Below are 23028 nucleotides of genomic sequence, written 5' to 3'. Positions count from 1 at the left end.
TGATATTGACCCCAATCTAATCAACGCCGTGCTCGCTCGCTGAATGACTACTTATGAAAACAGCATCGTAAGCCTCTACTCCAACTCATGCTTCTCATCACCATCCCCAAGAACCTCCACGCTCCTCCTAGCCATCACCCTCGACGACTCCCCCTCCTCATAGGCCGGCGGCGCGTCGTCGGCACCAGTCGAAGCTCTCCTCCTCTCCTCCCAAACACCCTCCTCCTGCCTCATACTGCCGCCGCGGTACACCTCCGGTCCGCCGACGTACTGCTGCTGGTACTGGTACTGCATCCCGCCGGGGACGTACGCGGGGTACCGTCCGCCCGAGAAGCGCTGCGCCTTGGCGGCGTGTCTCTGCGCGCGGCGCTCCCTCTTCTGCTGGCGCCCCTTACCGAAGGGCAGGGCCACGGAGCAGATGCCGCAGGGCTGGCCGCCGGGCCCGGCGTGGTTGCAGCCGGAGGGGCCGGCAGGTGCGTAGCCGGCGGTCGTGACGACGGGCTGCTGGTTGTGGTTGTGGCCGTAGGGGTTCCTGCCGGCGGCGACGTGGACGACTGTTGAGACAAGACCGGTGATGAGACCCATTTGTGGTTGTGTGGTTGTTTTGGTTTGGTGAAGTGTGGAATGAGTGCGTGATGCAGTCACGATGTGAAAACAGGCAGTGAATAGCGTCTCAGAAGAAGAGTTGCTTGATGATTTTGCGTAGAGGAGTATAAAAGCTGGTGAAGACGATGATGCTGATGCTGATGCTGATGCCCCCAAATTTCCCATCGTCGGCGACCTTCGTCGTCCTTTATAAACCTAACCCTCTTCAACAACAGACCCAAACGCCATGATGCCGCCGCCCTCCAAAGCCATCAACCTCCCGATTGGGAAACCCATTCGAAAGCGTCCCGCGACCCCAGAGGACCGCACTGAGGCGCGGGCGAGGGCGCTGCCAAGCCACGGCGAACCAAGTGGGCCCGCCGGCACCGAGTTGCCGGGTGCGTCCAGTCGCGCACCCCGGTCGCCAGCAGACAATGGAGAGTCGGGCTCGACCAGCCACGGGAGACCTCTGCGAGGGACGTCAGCTTTTCGCACTCGGCTGCTGGACCAATCGCGTGGGCGTGGTGAGCTAGTGTCAGCGCCAGAGACATTCCTTCAGAACAAGGGGCCGCCGCGGAGGCAGCGTGCGCGATCAGAGTAATCCCAAGAAACGATACGGGATGCCCGATTAGAATCGACGATGCAGCAAGCACGCAGCAAGCACGTTGACGCACGAAATCACAGGTGTAGCTAGCGCCGGGGGGTAAACTGCAAGGCAGATGTGTCCAAAAAGTAAGGAGGCCGTTCGTTTAAACCGTCCGGCGGCTGTGCATGCGTTTTAACGGTACTCATCTATACTTCATAGGCCCAAAAAGAAGGCAATGTGCTATCCAATACTTCGTGACTTCATCTTCGTCCAGCGCGCTGTTGTTCGCGAGTGCCCTTGGAGAGCTCCCACCAGGCCCGCATGAGGGCCATGCCGCCGTTCTGCGTCTCGGGGGTCCTACCCCTCCCGCGGTCGTTCGGATCGCCGCTCGTACCCGCCGCCGCCGTCGCCGCAGCGGGATCTCGCCGCTCGGTTCCGTCTACGTCCGCTTCTTCTCGCGGTCCCTGTCCATTTGAGTGATCTAACACTTGCTGTCCAGATTGTTCCTGGCCACCAACCAGCACATAGCTCCTGGTCTGGTTCAGTTTCGCCGCGCCGTTAGGTGCCCACACCTTATCTGGATTTCCGTTGGCCCAGACGCCATCATGCGGGAGTCCGTAGTTGCGGTAATCGGTCACGTTTGGCTCGTTGTCAGGGACGCCGTCCGTCTCCATCGTTGGCGTCACGCCCTGGAAGATGCCTGCACCCCACCAGGTGCCGAAGCGGCCCTCGCGGTCTCTGCTCAGGAGAGCCGCCTTTGCGTTGTGCTCTATCCACTTTGAGTACGCCTGACACGCGGATCCATGGGCCATCTTGATACGCTCGTACGCTTGCACGTTCACAGTCATGCCTTGCTGGACATCTGCTGGGTCGAGGTGCTGGCAGAACGCGACAAAATGGTGGAAGAAGATGCCCTTGAAGGTTTGTCCGTCTTGCGAGCAGGTTGCGCTGGCATCGCATCGGTCTTCCATAATGCCGCCACGGCCTAGTCCCCGCCAAGGGGGCAGATATCCCGGAGGAAGGTTTGAAAGGTCATCAACTGGCTTATCAGATGCCAAATCCCAGCCAGATGCCTTTATGACGGCTTGGATCAGTCTGTGACCGTCTTCGAGATACGTTGCGCTTCCTGTGGCAGCCCATAAACCTCGTTGGCCGGTCAAGAGAACGCCCTGGTTGTAAGTGAAGACTGCCTCACTGCGCTGATCACAGTTGGTATTTCCAGGCTTGGACCTATCGACGTGATAGCCATCAACGTACAGGCCAGCCTCGTTGGTCATGTTGACGCCAGTGAGCCACTTGTAGCCTTCAATGGCAGCAGCAAGGTACTTGGGCTCCCGCGTGGCTTTCACACCACTCACGCTGTTGATCCAAGGGGTCGTGTTGTTGTCCCCCGGGAACCAGAGATACATCTGGATAGAGGCAGAAATCCACAGCTCGTTGGTGATGGCGTTCTTGTAAGGCTCCAACCTAGGGTTCCAGTTCATGCCACCGCCGCAAAGTTGAGTGTCCCAGCCCTTGGATGCCAGGTCCCAAAAGATTCTAGCTCTATGGGCAAAAGAAGGAATCCAAAATTGGCCGTGCCAGGGGCCGTTCTGAAGCGCATCTCCGAGACCGGGCGTTGCGCTCTCATTGAGCCCAGGCCGAGGATAGAATAACTCGGTGTGAATGTCGATAAATTTCATGGCGTCAACCCAGCCGAGGACAACCCAAAGAATATCGTCGAAGGCCTGCGAGCAAGTCAGACCTGGCTTGCTCCATTGGCTTTGAATATTGGAGAAAACTCACCTGGTGACGAATTGCAACATCATCTTGGCCAAAATATGAGGCCACGAGTTGGGTAAAGAATGTGTCTATCAAGTTTCGTTTGGCACCCTTGTCAGAGTGTCCGCCAAAGTCTAGGACAGCCAATGCTTGCGACAATGAAGTCAGAGCACCTGAGAGCATCGTCTCCATGACTGCAGCAGTCCAGTCGATGGCTGCAGGCCACGTCCCTTGATCAGGCACGAAGAAGTCATGTTGCATGACCGTCAGGGCCTCAAATGCAGCCTCGAGGGGCTCATTTTTAATCTTTTCTGTATTTAGCGAAGCCCTCCTCGCAGACTGGGGCGTCTGGAGGAAGGTCGCTGGTTGTTTGGCTTCGCAATCGGAGGATGGCCGGGATTCGGAGTAGAAGATGGGGCAGTATGATTTGGGCGCATTCGGGGGTGTAGCCGCAGCGAGGGTCGTCGACGAGGAAGCCAAAGCAAGCAATGCGAGGCAGCCCGCGGACAATCGGAAGGTCGATCGAGCCATGATGGCGGGGTTCGAAAGGGATAATCTATGTTCAAGAAAACGAGCAACGAGCTCTCGAAAAGGCCGCTCATGTACAGCAGCGCACTGCCATGTTCAGAAGGGATTCGGTGTCGCCTGAGCGAATGTCGAAGGACCAAAAGGATGCAGCAGGCAAGCAGAGGGTCCGCGACAAGCGATTGATTATGAACGAAGGAACAAAGCCAGAAGTGAGGGTTGTTAGAGGGAGTGGCAGGGCATCGAGGCAGAGGATGGCAGCGCTGAATAGCCGGGCGGTTTGGCGATGGCGGCGAGGCCATGCACCCAGCCAAGGAAAGCCCACTTTACCAGGTAAGATCCACCGGCACGAGGCACTCGAGTGGTCGCAGAATGGTGCACCGAGGGGGAGGTGGTCACCTCCTTCGGAAAGGGGGCGGCCGCTAGACCTTGCTCATGCGGGGGATGTCTGGAGCCGCCAAGACCCTGCGCTCTGTAGACTGTCAGTGACAGTGACTGCAGAAAACCAGCAGGTTTTCCGGGCATCAAAGTGTACCTCGTTCTCTGCTGCTGAAGGTCGCTAACGATTCACTGTCACAGATGTGGTGTAGCCATCTACCCAGTAGATGCTATGCAGTTTTGAGGGAATGGTCACGAGTCTTGAACACTTGAGCAACAGGTCGAGTATTGCATCCGTCCCACCTAAACCGACATCTCATGCGCGGCCCAACTTCTTCGGCGGTGTGAAGTCCACGATGGCACAGCCCACCGACGGCGTGATCACCTGCCGATGTCTGGCGAGAGCCTGGTGGGCCTGGTGACTTACTTACTGTCCTCGGACATGGCCATCGGAAACTCTACCGCAAGCCATGAGGCCGTTGAGAATTAGCAATAACTGATATAGGTAGGATACCTTGACTGGCTTTGTCTTGGGCCGCGGGGAGTGGTCGTTGAGATGTTCAGATGTTGGGCAAGGCCGTTGGAGAGAACCCTGAGGAATGCGCTAGGGTGAAACGCAATGAGTCGTTCTCTCTAGAATCATTCTCTCAGCGGTGCTCGACCGCACTAGTATTCTGTCTCATGAACTTGACTAAGAGGCATGTGGTGTGGAAGGGTGCTCCCGTGCTCGATTGGCCGCAGCGATGCTGCTAGCGGGAACCCTGAACTTCTTCCATCCTCGGAAGGAAGGAGCCTCGAAGCCAGTTCGGGCAGTGCCTACGCTTGGTCCGAGCACCACCTGAGTGTGTTCTCACCGACGCACACGGAAACAAGATGGCCCTATGGCCCTGTTTGTGGTGGGGATCTGAGGAATGGGCCGGAAACGAGCACAGGGCTACGTAATTAAACACATTTGAGCATTTCTGTGCCATCGACAAGAGGCTTCAAAAAAGTGTCGAAATTCTGGGGAAATGGGAAATCCAACTCTCAGCTTAGATTTTGAGTGTTCGCGTCCAGGATGACTCGGTGGCCCGCAGACAAAGGACACGCTCTTTGTGTGTCTTGCAGCAGCGTGCAGGACGCGATTCCGCCGCTGAGGCCCAAATGTTAGCGGTGATTCGCTGATGCAGTGCGCTGGGCCACTGGAAGCAGGGCAGGCAGCCCCACTAAGCTGCACTTCCGGCCGCGAGCCAATTGTTTACACGCTTCAGTGGTAGAAAGTAAACAAACGATCCCTGCAACTCACGCTGAACGCTTCCTCCTTCTCCAACCTCTTCCCGCGAGCTCAATCCCACCACCATTCTTGATACCTTAATCTGCAAAGCCATTGTGCCCGCCTCATGCCTTGAGCAGCTTTCTCTTGCTCGGTATTGCTTCAGTGCAGTTTTACGATTAATCGCTCTCCAAGGCCGAGCCACCGACGCGTCTTTTCCCGCTGCTGCTGCGCGAACGACGTGCATTCACCATCCTGCCTTCCCCTCGTCGACTGCCGTCCTAGAAATCGCGTCCGGCGCGTGAAAGGGCAGTCATGGAGACCGACCCAGTACACAATCGCTACCGCTCTCGCATTCTCAGGGAGATGAATGCCAACCGCGAAAACCCCTTCAACTCCCCGCCTTCCTCCACCGGCTCCCACGGCACTGTCAGCCCGACCATGACTTCCGTCTTTTCAGACCCTGATGGCGAGTCCACGCGCAGACTCAACGAAGAAATCGCCCGCGTCACGAACCGTCACAACGGCAAGATTCAAGTTGACTTGGAAGCTGCTCACCGCAAGTGGCCTGAATTCTACGGCAAGCCCAAGAAAGCCGACACAAAAACTGACAAGGCCGCCACCAAGGCCAACGGATCGCTACGCCGTAAAGAGGACGTATCTCACAGGAGCATCGTGCAAAAGTATCTCTCTAATCTTGACGACGATACACAAGACGACAACACCTGGCAAGGTTCTAGGAGGACGCGCGCTGAGATGCAGCCCCGCGTCGACAACGAGTCCGATCTGTCGTCCAACATCTCGAAATCACCTTTCCGTTTCGACATTAATGCTGACAACTTCCGCTTCAACCCCGACCAACAACGACATCAGAGCCCTCTCGCAAAGCACTCACGCACGGCCTCTGGTAACTATAAGGCTGCCCGCCGGGCATCCATGGCTACTAAGAACGAACGCCGGAAATCAGACTTCCTCGCCCCTCCAACGCAGGCAACGCCCAAGCCAGCACCAGTCGAGAACGCCCCAGCGAACAACGCTACACCCGTTACTTTCGATACCATTAAGAATACATTCCCATCACCGGCGACGACCGACAGCCCCGCCCAGAATAACGTCACTTCCCGGTCATTCTTCATGCCTGACATCTCCCACCTCAATGACTTTATCTCTGGAAACCTCCGTTTCGACGGCGCGGTAAAGAACGGCGTGCCTGTCTTTGTGAAGAATGGCCGCGTTCGTGATCGCGTCGAGACCCTGCCGCCCAGGGATCATGCTGAGGTTGACGGTCTGGCGATTCCCGAGGATGAGGAGAAGATGTTTGTATCCCTGGATATGATCCGGGACGAGATTTGCAATCTCCAAGAGCATGACGATCTGGTGCAGAGACATGCGCTGGACCTCGAGGACCAGGTGGGCCATCTGCAAAGCGAGCTCAAGCGATTGAAGGGCCGCAAGGCGAATGATAGTGCCCTCGGCTCTCGGACAGAGTCGGAGCCTGAGACTGCCGCCAACGAGCGGTACAACACTGAGAGGACACGTAAGTAGACCTGATTCTAGGACGAGACGGAAGACTAACCAGACGTAGATATCGAGTCCCAGTTGACGGCCCTCCAATCCCGGCTTGACCAAGCGACCACCCGAATCGGCATTAGCGAGGTTGAGAACAACACTTTGTCACTCGAGAGAGATCGGGCCTTGAAGAAGCTCTCAGAAGCTTGCGTCAACATCGGCGAACTGATGGACAAGATTGAGATGCAAGGCAAGGAGCTTCATGAGACACAGGAGAAGCTTAACGCCACCCTGGAGATCAACCACAACCGAGAAACCATCCAGAAGACGTCGAGCTTCAAGCACAGCAACGACGTGTTGCAAGTGGACAACAAGTCTCTTCAGGCAGACAACCAGACCCTTCGCAGAGAACAATATTCTTTGCAACAAGAGCTGGAGGAGGTGCGAAAGGACAACAACATCTTGCGTCGGGACCACGAGTCTCTCATAGAGGAGAACAGGTCGCTGCGCAACAACAACCGGTCACTCAGAAGTGAGATCGACGAACTTCGTCAAATTGCCGAGACCTCCAAGGAAGACATCCAAGCTGCTCATGAGGAGGTTGAGGCTTTGCAGGTAGAACTTCAGACTCTTGATCAGGAGAAGGGTATTCTCAAGGAGGACAACGATAGCCTCGTTCGCCACAACGAAAAATACTTTACCGAGAACAAGCTTCTCCGTCGCGAAAACTCTGGCTTCGAGAAGAGCATCCACGATCTTCACGACGAGAACATGCGCCTCAAGGAGGAAATTGAGTTACTCAAGCAGCAACTTGACCACTGTCGCCCTCTGGGTAAGACCGAGGAGTTCTCCGCGCGCGTTGACAAGAACAAGGAAGCGGAGGACGATGAAGAAGAGGAGGAGGAGGAGGAAAACATGACCTCGGCATTCTTCATGCCTGACATTACGATTGACAGCACGCAGAACTCGAGAGTCATCGACATGACTGGCGAAAAGGAGACACCGAGACGTGCTACTCCTAGTAAGAGGACTCTTGAGATCACCGAGACGACGGAGCAGACAGACCGCAGTATCAACGACCAGGACACTTTCCAGAGCCAGCAGAGCTCAGTCGCCGAGTCTCGTCCCAAGACACGCCCGTCCACCTCTCGTGCCAGGAGCTCTTCGAGCCAAGGCCAGAAGGTCGCCTTCTCTCTGCCTGATCGATCTGCATCAACCAGCAAAACCTCCAAGGCCTCGAATGTCGCGAACAAGGGCAGCAAGAGGAGCAGCAACTCTCGCATCACCTCCAAGAGCTCCCTCAAGAACGGCTCTGTCCCCGACCTGGATCCCTTTCAGGCAGACGATGAAGACAACATGCAATCGCCCGAACACACTCAAACTCAATCCATTGTTCTCGATGTGAAGAGCCGGAAGGAGGGTTCCTCGAAGTCTCGTACTGTTCGCCAGGAGACGACGAACACCACACGCAACTTGACCAGCCAGAGCCAGAAGAGCGTGTCGGTTAAGTCTTCTGCCAAGCCCTCCCAGAACAAGTCGACGACAATCGACCTGATCACCCAAGGCGGACTGGACAACACGACCACCGAAATCAAGGGCAACTGCCCTGGTCTGTCGTCTGATGCGCGCCGTGTTCTGGATAGCTTGTCGGGACACAGCTGCACCAACTGCATTGTTTGCACCCGCATCAAGGCTCATCGAGGAACGGTTACTGCGGCCGATATCGCCGAGGGCAAGAAGCGCATCAAGATTTCCCGGCCAGTTCCTCCCTCGGAACAGTACAAGCAGTTGGGTATGTCAACAGAGGACAACACTGTACGACCCTCTCAGGCCCCTGGACACGCTCTGGCAAAGGTCATCAAGGGACTGGAGGACGAATTGGAGCACATGAAGATGGACAGGGCGAAGAAGCAAGCTCGATACGACGGCCACAACCCCGCCCTCAGCGAGACCAAGCGCAAGCAGTTGTACGCAGATATCCAGGTCATGATGACGACCGAGGAGGTCAAGAAGGGCCAGATTTACGCCCTCTACGACGTTTTGGAGGGTCAGAAGCAGGTCGGGCAGGACATGTCAGATGAAGAGCTCGACGTGACCGTATTTAGCATTACAGGACTGAGCGTCAGAGAGATTACGGAGCAGATTACTTGGGAGGGCATTCAGGGATAGGAGCCCGGCTGTGCTTGAGGCTTCCTTTTGGCGTTAATGGGTTTCATTCTACGGCATCATGACATTGATCGCAGAAGGAGTAGGACTTGCTTGGCCGGAGATTGTAAAAAAGGTTGTTTATCGTTCGGTTTTATCGCGTTTGGACCGCGTTGTATATCTAGGCCCTTTGGCACAAGAGGTCGTTTGTGGACAGGAATTATACCCCGGGTCAGAAACACGCAGATTGCTTTTGAATCATTGTTGCCTTGCGAAACGCAGTGAAACATGTGCTCAAGCAGGCTATAAAGGTATGGCTGCGAGGTCACGTTTGCCTGCAGACTTTGCATGACCCATCAATGGCCTCGATTTGTGACCTTGTGCAACGGGCAACAAGGTAGGGAGACACGCCTGCATGAACGCGAGGTGATGCTTGTGTGACTCGGCTAGATACAGAATGCCCCAGGATTCACGTCAGGAATCGAGGCGCGTCAGGACCTAAAAGACGTTCTTCATCGACCAGGTAACGAACGACCTGACGCGCTGCCCTGGACGCGTATGCCTGGGGAGACCCGCGGCGTCACCTCGCGGTTTCTACTCGTGGGCGCGCTCGAACGTACGAAAAAGTTCGTGTAGACGCCAGTCGCGCCGTCTGAAGAACATTCCCGTCACAGGTCACGACACTCTTTGCCTCCAGCTAGTTTAGCTTCGACGCCAGCAATTTTGCGTCGGAGCAGTCTGAACCACAGCCTACCCAAAGCATCTGCGCGAGGGTTCAGTCGGCGGCAGACACGACGCGATGGAAGGCAAGGAATGCGAGGAGTATTCCTCCTCCGAAGGGATAAGGCCAAATTTTAACAATGGCGGCGTCTTTTTTGCAGGTGAAATGAGGATGGGGAAGGCAAGCTCTTCTTCATACCGCCGCGCAAAGGCGACGAGCACAATGAAAAGTGATTTCCAATTTGGAAGAATATATCAAAAATTGCACCCACGATGGCCCCGAAGGGCAATCGAGAGAGGTCGACTCCGCGATGTGCAATGCAGGCCTCCCTCTCTGCCGCCCGGATTTCTTGATCCCCAGACGGCCAGATAAGGTAAGTATGAAGAAAAAAGGAAGAGGAAAAGAAGTCTGAAAAGATGGGAGACTGGCGATGTTTATATAGACTTGATTGGGCGGTGGGTGGAGGCAGAATGGGCGCGATCACCTTGTGGGGCGCGGCGGACGTTGAGTGGAGATGAGGGTGGGTTTTTGTGATTGGCTGGGTGGTGGGGTCTCTCGACTTCACTGAAGTGTTCAATCTCATGGCACCTTGAGTTCTGCCGGATAAGTCTGTCATTCAGGTTCAGACGAGGCAGTCTTGTGACTCGGGTGTTTTGCCTCCGTTTTCTTTGCCTTTGTATGCAGTTTAATACATGTCTACCCTAATACTCCAATGACTTCAGCTGAGGGCCAAACTCAACGGAGAGCCTCTGCCCAGCATAACCCACCTATGCCGTTGCTCTCGCCAGTAGGAAAACAGCTTCAAATGTTCTGGTTTATTTGAACCCCCATCCTCTCCTGCGGGGAAGTTTTCTGAACAAAATTCCGGTCACCGACGCAAATTCCCATTCAGATTCACGTATGGAGACCGCAGACTTGACATGGTTATTGATGTGTGGCTTAGAATAAAGGCCATCAAGAAATCTATTCTCGTCTGTCAACTAAGCCGAGTCAGTGACCAGTGGTTTTGTAATTGATTTCCTGCTAAAGTATATATATGGGCTGATCTGCAGTGCTCAGTCTGTGTGTGGATGGCATAGTGTGATGCTACACAGCCCAGCAGTTGCTTCCACGTCATATCCCACATCCCACCGGGGTACCACATCAGAGGAGTCAGCTTCATAAGTAATGAAACCTACCCATTGGACTAGGGTAGTCAAGATGAAATAGAATCCGAAACTGTGGAATAGAATCAACTTAGTCTACTAGAGACTGGTATGAGCACACAAGAGCCAGACTTACATTTTTCTCGAGCGTCTTGAACCTCTGCGTCGCCTCCTCAAAGGCTTCAGGATTCGTCAATGTGCTCATTTCTAAGCATAGCCCATCCATCACCTGCCTCGCCATCGTCTTATCATTAGGCAGTGCGCTTCCTGCATTGATTAGACACACCACGACGTCGACAAAGCGCTTGTCGATCTTGTAGTTATCGATCTTGAAGATATCGTAAGGTCGATGGAAGTTAGATGCGGTGGCTTCAACTTCGCACGCGAAACAAAGCGGATTTAGACCGTTACTGTCTGTCGCATTGACATCGGCGCCACTTTGGAGAAGCATGAGCACCACGGGCACCACGGAAGCGATGGGCCAACGCCGACATTGTTCGTGCAATGCGGTTCGTCCAAGCCTGTCCCTGGTTCTAACATTTGCGCCCTTTTCGATCAGTAACCTTGCGCTAGTTTCTGTGCTTTGAAAGAGAGCCGTCTGGCCATTCTCATCCTGAGCTTTGATGTTAATTCCAGCGTCTATAAGAAGCTTGGTCATGTTGCCCCCGTTGTCACCACCCATAGCAGCTTTGAACAGGATCATCTGCCCAGCAGGTCCTTGAACGCCATCAAGTTCTGTGCCACTCGCTATCATGAGGCTCGCTGTTTCGAGATATTCGTCGGCAATGGAGACTTTCCGCGTTGCTCTTTCAACGGTAACGAAGAGTGGCGTCCTTCCGCCGGGCTCTTGAACACCGTTAACTTCTGCGCCTTTCTCAATTAGAAGTTTGGCAACATCCAAAAGATTATTTGCAACAGCTCTGATAAGAACCGTCATTTTTCCGGGCCCCTGGCCGCCGTCAATGCTCGCGCCATTTTCGATCAAGAATCTTGCGAACTCGGCAGAGCCATGACTGACCGCCCTAAAAAGGAATGTCTTCCGGGTAGGCGCTCCCAGAGCCCCGATTTGTGTGCAACTCTTGAACAGAGCCTTTGCGGCATCTATGTAATCCTTGTCGATAGCCTCGAAAAGCACAGTCTGATAGCTATTTCTCTGCATGTCGTTAACTTCTCCCCTGTATACTAAGAGGTCAACGACATCCAAATATCCTCTTTCGATAGCAATGGTAAGCGCACTCTCTCCAAAAGATTGTTCGCCTTCTCCAATCAAGAACATAGCCACGTCTGGGTACCCCTGATTCAAAGCAGAGTTTAGAAGTTTTTGATATAGTGAATTCGGAATGTCTTGCAGATGAACGCCCGCTTTGATCAGCAGTCTCGCAGCATCGAAATACGAATGATTTAAGGCGCGTCGTAATGCATTTTGGCCTTCGTGTCCTTGGATACTATCAAGACCGATATCCTTCTTTACTAACAGTTTTGCAACATCGGTGTACCCGTGTTGCAATGCACTGGATAGCGCAGATCTTTGCGTTGGAAACTCCACTTGATTCTCGGCGAAATTGGAACCAAATCTGTTGATCAATCGAGCCGCTATGTCCAGGTGACCGGTCTCTATGGCAAAGATCAGGGCAAAGTGGTGTAAGGAATCGACTTTGGTGCTCTCCTGTACGATGATGTTGACGATGTTCGCGCGTTGGTATCTCATTGCCATGAGTAAAGCTATTTCAAGGTGCGTCCCCCGTAGGGTCGCTTCGCTTAAGCCGGTGGCAATCAACTGCTTGACCTTGTTGATGTTACCGATACTGCTGGTGATGTACAGTGCATTGGCGTGATCAATACAGGCCTTAGGATGAATCGGCCCGCTTTTGGCGATGAGCAACTGTATCATCCAATCCTGTCGAGCAAGAAGCAGTGGCGACTTGTCGAACTTGCTCCCGGCGTTTATAAGCCCGCCATGGGCAAGCAGGAGACTAGCAAGAGCCTCGCTGCCGCTTCTAGCCGCAATTCCTAGCGGAGTTTGACCTTTGTCATCATGCGACTCAACTTGAGCTCCAAATTGAAGCAAGACCTCGGCAATATCAACCCGATCAAAAACCGCCGCCTCGTGCAGGGCAGTTCTGCCGCCTCTGCCTAGGGTCCCAATGGGGGCGCCCCCAAGGAGCAGCTTTCTCGCAGCAGATAACTGATTTGAAACCACAGCTATGATCAATGGCGTCCTCTGGTCCGAGTCTTGACGGTCTGCGTCCGCTCCCTGCTCGAGTAGCAGCCCCACGACGTCACTGTTTCCGAGTCGAGCCGCCAAATGTAACAAATTGTGCTGAGACTTGTGGGACAGGTTGGCGCTGAATTTGAAAAGCAACCTCATAAAGGTGATTTTGCCTTCGATCGCAGCATAAAACATGGGCGCCATTCCTGAAGAGTCTGTGGCATTGACCACGCGTCGTTTCTGGCGGAAAACATCAATGGCCTCGTCGATGCCGTAAAAGGCTGCCCAGCCAAGACCTGACTCAGGAAACCTCTTCGAGGAGGACGTTAGTGTCGATAGAGTCTTAAACGAGGATAAGCTCTGCATAATATCTTCGTGATGCAGGAGAAAAGTCTCAACATCCTTGCAAAGACAGCATCCTTGCACCGTGTGGTAACCCCATCCATGCGATGCGTATGATAGAAAAGGGTATGACGATGATTTGTCCCATAGGTTGAACCTATCTCGATATCCGGGACTATGATAGACAATGCAGACATATTTGACACAGATACTCGCCATGATGGCGTGGTACCCTGGAAAGTATGTCTCGCTGGCTCTCTGGAAAAACTCTTGAGCAGTGTAATGAACTAGACGAATAATCATGCTCTCGTCTTCGATAGTGACAAGCCCTGCACACACAGAAAGTACGACGTCAACGTCACGAATGTTCTCGTAATCAACTTCGTTCTTATTCGTGTCCACAGCAAGAGCATGCCGGAGCTCGAGGACTGTAAGTGGGCGTGAAACGTGGGTGATCCAGGACACTACCCTAGTGCCAAGGTCTCGTCGGTTTGGTGTTTGACCCTGAATCCGCTTCATTGCATCTTTGTATGCTTCGTCGTAAACATGAGACAGTTGACATTTGTTTCCGACTTTGTCAACGCCTTTGTGTTTGAAGCTTCCCAGGGCAGAGATGATTTCCCGGACAGAGGTAGCATCTTTTAGAGCTTCAAGATAAAGCTGCGCTAACAGAAACCTAGAACAACGTAAGAAAACGAAGTCACAATCCACCAACTACAAACTCACATCCCATCAACTACATTTGAGATTTCGCCCGTAATTCTATCCTGAAGACCGGGGGTTTCAGTGAGACGCACCGGAATTTGTGGCAGTCGATGTTGAATATAGCGATGTATATCTTCACTTGTGGCTTTGATCTCGAGTTTGAGAGCCTTATCGAACCTCTTCTCGATCTCAGGAACGAATCTTGATGTTGCGAATATTTTGACCACCGTCAACCTCCTAGCTAGCAAGCTGAGCAAGGCCGAAATTAGAGCCGAGCAGCTATCGGCTTGGCACTCATCAAGTGCGTCAATAAGGAAAAACAGCGTCGAATAGGAGTCGCAAATCAGACAAAGCACGTCGAAGAGTTCCTGCGCGGACGGCACTGTTCCCGCTCGCTGGTTATCCTTGTGTAACCTTACAAGGCCGTCCGGTATAACCCCTAGACTTCGAGCAAGTTGTTTGATCAAGCTTGACAGAAAGCACTCCAGGGTCTGGTCCTCCTTTCGCTGGAAATTGCAGTAGATGTACGCGATTCCGACGGTTCCGGGCGAGACAAAACGCTTGCTTATATCGTTAATGACCGCGGACATAATTATTGTCTTCCCTCCCCCGGGTATGCCCGGGCAGTAAAGGGCTTGATGGTCCGACTCGGTCTCCGCGCTGAGCCAGGTTAGATACTCCGTTGACGTCAGAAACCACTCTCCGGTTCCGGGTTGTCTTCTTCTGAGGCAATCACTTTGTTGAATTCCATGCTCAATAGGTGTAAGCCACTCAAGAATAACTTCAGTCTCGTCTCTTTGTGCTTGCGCACCCAATTTCGTTAGTTCATTCCTGGTAGCCAATGCTGTGAAGTGAACTGCGCTCCCTGTCAGTATTTGCAGGATGTTCAATTTTTGACGAATTTTCAACTGACTGTCTGTCAAGTTCTCTCTTAACTCTTGAGCCAGCGTTTCAACAACCGTTCGCTGACCGTCAACCTCTATTGGTGGCACCTTTTGCAGAAGTTCTTTCGTCAGGGCCGCAGCAACCGCGGCTGCATGCTTCTGCCAGGCGTCGTTCTTGTGAGAGTCGGCATAGTCGCAGATACCACGAATTACCAGGCACGGGAAATCGTCCATAAGGCCAGCTGCTTCCATTTCTATGCATAGAGTGTTGCCGTCAAGGTTCTTATTGATTTCGTCCCGGTAGGCAGCATCCTTGATGACCTGGCTTCCAGAAGCAATCAAGCCGTAGTGAACAGCGGGCTCTCCAACTTCTCTCTTCGTCGCTTTCGAATGGTCACAATACAGACAGCCGGTGCCTCCCTGCGGCGACCCTTGAACGCCCCCGGAACTTTGAGTCAAATTGGGGTTTGAAGGGTGATTGACATGGTTGTAACTTGCAGAGAACAAGACGTCCTCAAGCTTTTCAGATCGCCCGTATTTATCTTTTAGATTTGGTCGTTTCTTAAACATGATGTTCAAATTTTCTTGAATCTTTGATCCATCCAGTTCGTGATCGCTTTCCATCTTGGCGAGAGCCGTGAGAAGCAATGTTGGTGGATTGTTCAGCGAACCGGTCCTTTCGAATTTGCCGTCCGTCGTCTTTCCAAAGTCCACTGAACAACACCGGGATACTCTCCTGTCGGAGTACTGACGACAACATCCCCGAGCCTGACGTTGTTTGGTCCGGACGGAACCCCACCTCCAATACCCACCATCAGGACAAACTTGATGTTTCGAAAGGTTGAGGTCATACTCGTCGCAACCTTTGAGGCCCTGACGACGCCTAGCTGACCCTTGGGGAGGCATGCTATGACGATCATGTGTCTTCCGATGGAGCCTAGGGTGTATGTGTTGGTGTCGTTGGCTGCCTTACGGATGTGAACATCCTGAGACTCTTCATCCAGCATCGCTCTCGCCGCCGTCTGCTCTATCGAAAGAGCACATACCCACCCTATGGTGTATCGGTCGAGGTCATCCTTACTCTGGACGTTTGCTCTCTTGCCCTGCGCTTTGGCATCTTCGGCGTCTTCATCATCGTGCCGTCGCTTCTTGCTGGAAGCGTGGCCTTCCATGCCGTCCTTCAGGCAGAAATACTCTCAAGATGACAAACAGAAGGCGGCGGAAACAAAATTGGACACTTGCCGAAGACTGTCGTTGGTGAACGTATATGAGGAAGCCTTGCACTACATGGGTGAGGAACTCAAGATCCTCGGGATGAACAACTTGACTTTCAGTTCTTGAAAGTCGCGAGCCGCCTTGCAGCCTGGTCTTTTGGATCAAGGGATTAGAGGACAGCAAATTGTGGCTGTGACTGAAGCCTGCTGAATGTCTCAGCTGCAGCATGGTTGGTATGCTTCTTGGCGAAGGAGCAAATAAGCCTGATCAGCCCAAGAGGACTTGGCGTGGTCTCTTAAATACCATTTAGAAGCTTGCTTGAGCTTTTCAGCACAGGACGATGGGGCCCATGTCTGTTGCACCAGAAGTGACCTCCCCTTTCATAACTCCATGCACATAGCATTCCCCAACAACCTCCCATCGGTCTTCCGAAGCCCTGAGAACGATCGGCGTGCTACAGCCTCGCAAGACCGCAATCTTGTCCTCAGCTCTGGCCGCAGCAGGTACAAGCCCAATCCTCCCTGCGGTGGTTCCAATGAGCCTTCTCCAGGCTGTCGCATTCATCGCCCAAGACAACACCTCACGCTGCTCCTCAGTCGGGTTGTAAATCCTCTCAGTACTCTTGATCTTCTGGCGCCAACCAGACTTGACGACACCGGAGATGAGTTGCTCTAACGTATGGCCGCCTAAAACAAGCCTTTTATTCCGCGACATGAGCTCGTCAAGACCGAAGCCGTTGGTGAAGACACCTGCAACACCTTGGTTCCAAAGCTTGGGGTCAAGCAACCAGGCTCCCTCTTCTGAGGCTTGGCTGCCACCGTCTACTGTTGTGTCACCAAGGAGAGTACGCCACAAGGCATTTCTGGTGTCTTCGAGTCCGCCATAAGCACTGTGGGTGGTCGGAATGGCATTCTGGGGGTAAGTGTCATCGACCTCTGCGGGATGAAACGAGCCTAGGCTGCCAATAGTGTCGAAGATGACCCCCTGAACTGTGAGGCTGTGGTCATCAGGCGAAATGATTGGAGGTGAGAGTCCTCCCACACCACCTGCACAATAAGGACCTCGCAGCTGGGCTGTGGGCGCTGGCTTGCAGGTCCAGCAGACAGCCCATGTAGGGAGTTCGTGGTGGCAAGTCGCGCCTATCAAATTCTGCTTGTCTGATCTCGAAAAGGAGTTCAACACAGGTCCAACGACGGGTGTCAGCTTTCGATAGCTTAAGGCGGAGGGAACATCTTCCAGATTCCACTGCGCTCGAATGCGGCCTCCGTCTTTCGACACGAATCGAAGTATTTCCAAGTTGCCTTTTGAGACAAGCTGCGCCGTAAAGTCGCGGTATATCGTCTCCATGGAAAGCTTGTAGTTGGGGGTGATGTCGACCCTGTCTGCAATCACCCTGATACCCAAGATACCATACACTCTGTCTTTCTCTTCTGTGATCTTTGCGTCTCTTGCTAAGACGAGGGGCTGTAAGATTTCAAAGGGGTGCCTTCTGTCTTCCTCAGGTGCAATCTCCTTCTGGTTCTCCTGGACCTTGGTCATGTCCATTAGAAGATTCCACATTCTCTCTGATGACCAGTCTCTCTCTTGCACAACTCTGTCTCTCGCGAACTCGAACGACCAAGAATCCAAGATCCTGGGCCGGGTGCTGCCCACAAGCTCACGACCGAACCTCGTCTCATCGTTGCTAATGAACGTTGCGGCTTCGTGTATGTCCCTCCACGGCAAGCAACTCTTGCCACAGACAACTGGTGCATCGGGACGGGCCATGGCCACCTCTTGCAAGATCCACATCCTTTGCCAGTAAGGCCTGGAAAGTAGCGAAAACAACGCTTTGTAGACTGTCTTCTTCAAAGGACTTTTGAATGTTCCCCAGATGATGAACAGCGGACGGGCATCGATCTTTGTGCTTTCGCGGTAGAAACCATCGTATGGGGAGGGAGTTCTGTTCCTAGCAGCAACCCAGCTCAAAGCGGACATTCCCAGCTCGCTGTCATCAGCTTCTGGGCCTAGCCAGATCACGACCTGCCACGCCGCCGCATAGATGTCTCGCATGCGGCCGACCTGCGCGCTTCTCTCTGCGATGTCTTCTTGGTTGATACAGATGGCGTCGATCCACAGTTTGAAACCTTGGCGGATTCTCTCGTTTGGACGGAGTTGCAGAAGAGCCTGGAATAGGTTTGGTCCGACGGGAAACTGATGGCCGTTGAGGAGGATGTACTGAATTGGAGTTGGCGCGCCCCAAACGTAAGAAAGTGCGAGAAAGTCGCCCCAGTCGTGCCTCCATGGTAAGTCGTTGTCGTTACTCTTCCAGTCCGGCAATTGTTCTTCGGCGCTTTTGGTAGCATCACCGACTTGTACCAGGGCTTGCGCGTCTTCGGGGTCCTTGAAGATTGCAGCTACATCGCGAGCCGACTCGGTCTCTGGCCAGACGTGATTCTGACCCTTGAAGCCTGAAGCCCGTGCTGCAGCTTCTAGATCGACATGCTCGAGAGTGCATCGGATGGGAGCTGAGAAGTCTTCGCCATCCTCCAGAGGCTCGATCGTGAGCAGGCGAATGTCTGCGTCCTGCAGCGGGTGGTACTCGTACGGCATCTCTAATTGCGCTCGCTGGTGTCCGCTCTCGCCAGATGCGCTGCGCGAAGGAAGCAGTCATGCTTAAGTATCAGCTGAAGAGCCATTAGCGGATCACACCTCATCAAGGCAGCAGTCTAATTACCGAAGTTCCTTCTGCCGCTACATCGGCGCTTCTCGCGGTCTCTAGCGACAAAAATCCCATAGCAGGCGAATCCTGATGCGAAGATACCAAGCCACCGACATGACTTCCAATGTTGAAAGTCTTCACTTACACAGGTTGTTCCGCAGTTAGAATATAGAGGACCGTCTCTTCACCGTCTCTGTTCCCGCCTTTGCCCTAGTTGCTGTCTCTGTTGTTGATCATCCACTCTTGCTTTCATTATATGACGCACCTTTAATACGAAACCCAAAGCCAAGTTAAGATCGATAATCCACAGAAGATATCTGAGGTGCCATGGGAACAACAAGAGCCGGGTTTTATTGCAAGAGCATGTAATTGGCGTCGGGTTAAGTAGGTAGATTAGTTACATAGAGCCTTCGGCGCCTTCAGCGCCTTCAGCGGTTCGCTGTTGCTATCAGTTTAGAAGCCACAGCGCCCAAGGTGCCGGCGTTAGTGGATTGGTACCCCGAGTTCGCCGGAGGTAGATGATCTTTCCGAGAAAAAGCCTGGCTCTATGTCTCGCACATCTAGTATTAATTCTCTTCTAGAAGAACAAAATCCACTCATGCAGGCTGGGAAAAGAGAAATTAACACAATTGTGTGCAGTAATCTTGAACTTGGTCTTGTTCGGGAAGCCGAAACGGACTTGGGCGGAGACTTCGCCGAGACCACGCCGGTGCCGGCCCCCACACCACCTCCGGCACCCGGCATCTGGAGGCTGTCCCGATATCCAGGACTACGTTACGCCTGGTGATGATTGCACCAGAATCATCGATTTCATCTGCAAATAGACGGTCCTGGAGGATGTTTAGTGCTGTCACCCTGGTATCAAGCAGCCGGCTGTGGAGCAGCAACCTCGGCGCGCAAGTCATCATCGTGAACCGACTGTTTGGGATCATCTTTGTAGTCATTGCAAAAGCGCTTCAAGGGCGCACTCCATTTCAGAGTCTGAAGAAGAATATCGTGAGGCACTCGGGGTGCGCGGCCGCGGCCGTCATTCAGAAACCAAACGCCTAAAACTCCGACAGTCAAGAGGTATCCATCGCCCATCGCAAATCGCAGTCAAAAAGGCCGCGTACCACATCCCCCAAAAGGAACCCCGAGCGCCGAATGCTGTCCTAACACGCCTGGAGATGTCGAGAGCTCCAGCACCTGTCGTGATCTTAAAAAAAAAATCGAATGATCGATTCGACATCTTAAGAGCGCATGCACATCATGATGCAATCAAGGCAGCTGGAGCAGCATTGGGCCTGCAACAACGTCCGATTAGCGAACTCGCTCGTCCACGTCTCCACGATCATCAAAGAGGGTCTCGACTTACACAGGTCCAAGTCTTCTTGTCTTCGTTATCCTTCTCCTCCTTCGTAAGCTCATTGGGGTTCTGTTGCGGCTGGTTCGGCTGCATGGTTTGCGCCATTGGCTGAGGCTGTTCTTGGACCACCATTTTGACGGGAGGTTGTAATTACGATTGTCGCAAAGCGTGAGAGGAGGATGGCCGTTCGCGATCTGCTGAAGTGGACGGATCGACTGGGAAAGATCAAATGATTGACAGTAAATCACTGGGGAAGATGTTTCTCGAAAAAAAGTCACGAAAAACGCAGTGCATCCAAAAAGATCTTTCTTCAAATAAATCCAGGGGCAATGGAAATACCTCCTCAATTATATCGTAAACACACCACTTACAAAAACCAACAATCTCACCCCCTCGAGGCAGTGCAAACAACACGCATCCGCCAAGGATCTTGTCCAATCCACATAATTTAACACAAAAAAGTCTCCCCCTTCCCCTCCTCTCAATGGGCAATGGGCCCAGAATACGCGGACAGTGCTTGATAAGACCGTAAGAAGGAACGAAAAAGGTGCAGCAGGCTTCGTGTCTTGGCTAAAGGGTTGCATGGACTGCGGATTTTCATCTCCGTACAAATCTGCCAAGCGACGAACCAGACGGCGACAATTAAACCAGGGGAAAGCATTTCGCGATGCTGATCGACGCGTCACCCTCCACCACCCCTGGGCCGAGGCCGTCCGTTGTCCCTGGCGTAGTGAAACGGAAACGATGAAACAACCATCATCCCGGCCGCCGTGCCCCAAATCTCTCACTCTCACGTCCTGCTTGGCCTGCGTCTTCCCATGCTGCACTGCATTTTTCGCTTCCTCGGCATTCAATCTCCCATGCTGGCAGGCCGCAGGTCGCACTTCTCCCATGCCATGATTTGCAGCATTCACCCCTGAGCAGCTGGACCTTCACCTGTCCTGCGTCCCCAAAATATCGTAGGCAGCAATTTAGCGGCCAAAACCCTGTGCATTGTTGGCCCTTCGGTGGGGTATCATCATTTGCTTCAGACACCCGTCCTGAAGGTGAGAACGAGGCTCAGCAGTGAAACCAGATGACCGTTCGTCTCAAATCTTGTGAGACGACGACATGAAGAACGCCTTGTCAATCTTGGATTCAGGCCAGGCTGTCTTTGAACGGTGGATAGGGCTGAGACGGGTGTTCGGCTGTTTCCATAGTGAGATGAAGCCGGTGTCATAACCCACGTGTTCCTGACTTAATTTTACAGCCAATTGCCAGCTCACAGCTGGATCAAGGCCATGACGTATGTTGAGCATTGATGATAAGTAATCATACCGTGGTGAATTGTTCCCAGAGACTCTTCAGGCCGGTTTACATGAAAGTTCTCAATGAAGTCTTGTGTGGTGCTTCTGTTTTACTTCCAAGTTCATGGCGTAGACTCAAGACTTGATAATACATATAAATGTAATTGGAACACTCAAGGAGACTCTAGGCAGCAAATGACAGCTTCAAATCTTGAATTCGTGTCGTTGAGTCTTGATCAAGGTGTGAAGCTCTCACCATTGGCCAGCTCTCACACCCACTCAGAAAGCCACCCGCAAGCCCGTGCACAAGCTCCAGATACGTACCTTCCAAAATCCAACGTCCCTCCACTTTTTTCCAGTTGTCTCTGCCATCGTCGGCAACAATCCTCAGCCTCGTTCACCACAACTCCCAACGCGCCCCGCCATACGAACCCACGATTCATACACCCTCACCTCACCTCTCACCGACGTCACCCAAACATCTCCTCCCCGCGTCTCGCCAACCGCCTTTCCACCGACACCCAACCCAACCCAGCACCACCCAAAACACAACCGCGAAAATGGCCGACGTAGAAATGGAAATCGACAACCCCCCCTCCCCCTCCGCCGCCCAAACAACAGGCGGCGCGCCCGCCCGCAACGAGTCCGAGATGCAGACCCACGGCCGCGCCACCGCCGTCCGCTCCATCGAGGGCTGGATCGTCATGGTCACCAACGTCCACGAGGAGGCCGACGAGGAGACCATCCAGGACAAATTCGGCGAGTACGGCGAGATTAAGAACCTGCACCTCAACCTCGACAGACGAAGCGGTTACGTCAAGGTACGTCCCGTTCCCCCCCCCCAATCTCAAGAGCCAAGAAAGGCCGTATGAGCAGATACGCTAACCCGTCCCACAGGGCTACGCCCTCATCGAATACGCAACCCTCGCCGAAGCCCGCGCCGCCATCAACGACGCCCACGAGACCAAGCTCCTCGACCAGACCGTCTACGTCGACTTCGCCTTCGTCCGCCCTCCCCCCGGCGGCAAGGGCGGCGCCAACGCCCGCGGCGGCGCGAGGGCCCAGAACCGCGGCCGCGGACGCAGTCGTAGCCGCAGCAGGAGCAGGAGCGCCGAGAGGGATGCTGGCGGTGCCAAGGACGGTGAAGATATCCAGTGATTATGCGGTCTCGGACTCGCTTTCAAACGATAGCTTCCTCTCCTCAAGTATTGACGCACACTTGCCATGGGTGCAGTAAGATGTGGGACGACAGCACGGGATGTAGAACCACGTGGGAAAGGAGATAGAAGGTCAGCTGGAGAAAGCTGGCCTTGCCGATGTGTTGCAGTCTCGGGGATAGAGACTGCGGGAAACACGTCGGCATATGTTACTGAGTCCAAAAAGGTTGGTTGCATGGTGTGCTGTTACGAGTGTCAAAGGGATGCTAACGAGCGACAGACTACAAAAAGTTTGATATCATAAAAATATTACTGCGCATCGAGACGGTTGGGATAGATGGACCCAAACGTTTTGACCAGAGCTTCTGCTCCAATACGATTTTCATACCCCGCCTCCGTGTGCTGATTCGTCCTCATAAACTACTTGATTCATGTAAACTCATCTTCCAATTGAAATGCACATCACTCATGTACGCGGGACAATTGAGGTCATAGTCGTCATTAAGGCATCAGCCATGCAGATAAGGTACCGAAACTCCTAGTCCGAGGGACCGGCGATCCAAAAACTTTTGTGCCC

General features: G+C 53.4%; 7 protein-coding genes across 7 annotated transcripts; 2 read left to right on the top strand and 5 right to left on the bottom strand.

Annotated features, from left to right (window-relative positions):
* Positions 1 to 75: 75 nt before the first annotated feature.
* Positions 76 to 585, bottom strand: COL26b_006238 (uncharacterized protein; the record flags this gene model as incomplete). The annotated part of the gene is made up of 1 exon (XM_053179061.1): positions 76 to 585. One exon carries the CDS (start codon positions 583 to 585, stop codon positions 76 to 78), a length of 510 nt encoding a protein of 169 aa, XP_053037002.1.
* Positions 586 to 1431: 846 nt separating this feature from the next.
* Positions 1432 to 3463, bottom strand: COL26b_006237 (uncharacterized protein; the record flags this gene model as incomplete). Its single annotated transcript, XM_053179060.1, has 2 exons — positions 1432 to 2898; positions 2957 to 3463. 2 exons carry the CDS (start codon positions 3461 to 3463, stop codon positions 1432 to 1434), a joined length of 1974 nt encoding a protein of 657 aa, XP_053037001.1.
* Positions 3464 to 5402: 1939 nt separating this feature from the next.
* On the top strand, positions 5403 to 8765 carry COL26b_006236 (uncharacterized protein; the record flags this gene model as incomplete). Its single annotated transcript, XM_053179059.1, has 2 exons — positions 5403 to 6624; positions 6673 to 8765. 2 exons carry the CDS (start codon positions 5403 to 5405, stop codon positions 8763 to 8765), a joined length of 3315 nt encoding a protein of 1104 aa, XP_053037000.1.
* A 1938-nt stretch (positions 8766 to 10703) lies between these two features.
* On the bottom strand, positions 10704 to 11544 carry COL26b_006235 (uncharacterized protein; the record flags this gene model as incomplete). Its single annotated transcript, XM_053179058.1, has 2 exons — positions 10704 to 10706; positions 10744 to 11544. 2 exons carry the CDS (start codon positions 11542 to 11544, stop codon positions 10704 to 10706), a joined length of 804 nt encoding a protein of 267 aa, XP_053036999.1.
* Positions 11545 to 16289: 4745 nt separating this feature from the next.
* On the bottom strand, positions 16290 to 18554 carry COL26b_006234 (uncharacterized protein; the record flags this gene model as incomplete). The annotated part of the gene is made up of 2 exons (XM_053179057.1): positions 16290 to 16951; positions 17024 to 18554. The coding sequence occupies 2 exons, from the start codon at positions 18552 to 18554 to the stop codon at positions 16290 to 16292; spliced, it is 2193 nt and encodes a 730-aa protein (XP_053036998.1).
* A 970-nt stretch (positions 18555 to 19524) lies between these two features.
* COL26b_006233 (uncharacterized protein) lies at positions 19525 to 20140 on the bottom strand (the record flags this gene model as incomplete). Its single annotated transcript, XM_053179056.1, has 2 exons — positions 19525 to 19644; positions 20018 to 20140. The coding sequence occupies 2 exons, from the start codon at positions 20138 to 20140 to the stop codon at positions 19525 to 19527; spliced, it is 243 nt and encodes an 80-aa protein (XP_053036997.1).
* Positions 20141 to 21854: 1714 nt separating this feature from the next.
* COL26b_006232 (uncharacterized protein) lies at positions 21855 to 22452 on the top strand (the record flags this gene model as incomplete). The annotated part of the gene is made up of 2 exons (XM_053179055.1): positions 21855 to 22115; positions 22192 to 22452. 2 exons carry the CDS (start codon positions 21855 to 21857, stop codon positions 22450 to 22452), a joined length of 522 nt encoding a protein of 173 aa, XP_053036996.1.
* Between the last annotated feature and the right edge of the window lie 576 nt (positions 22453 to 23028).

The sequence above is a fragment of the Colletotrichum chrysophilum genome (genome assembly GCF_026319265.1).
Source record: "Colletotrichum chrysophilum strain AFK26 chromosome Unknown scaffold_45, whole genome shotgun sequence".
In the NCBI taxonomy this organism is placed as follows: domain Eukaryota; kingdom Fungi; phylum Ascomycota; class Sordariomycetes; order Glomerellales; family Glomerellaceae; genus Colletotrichum; species Colletotrichum chrysophilum.
This window is presented reverse-complemented; position numbering and strand designations above follow the sequence as displayed.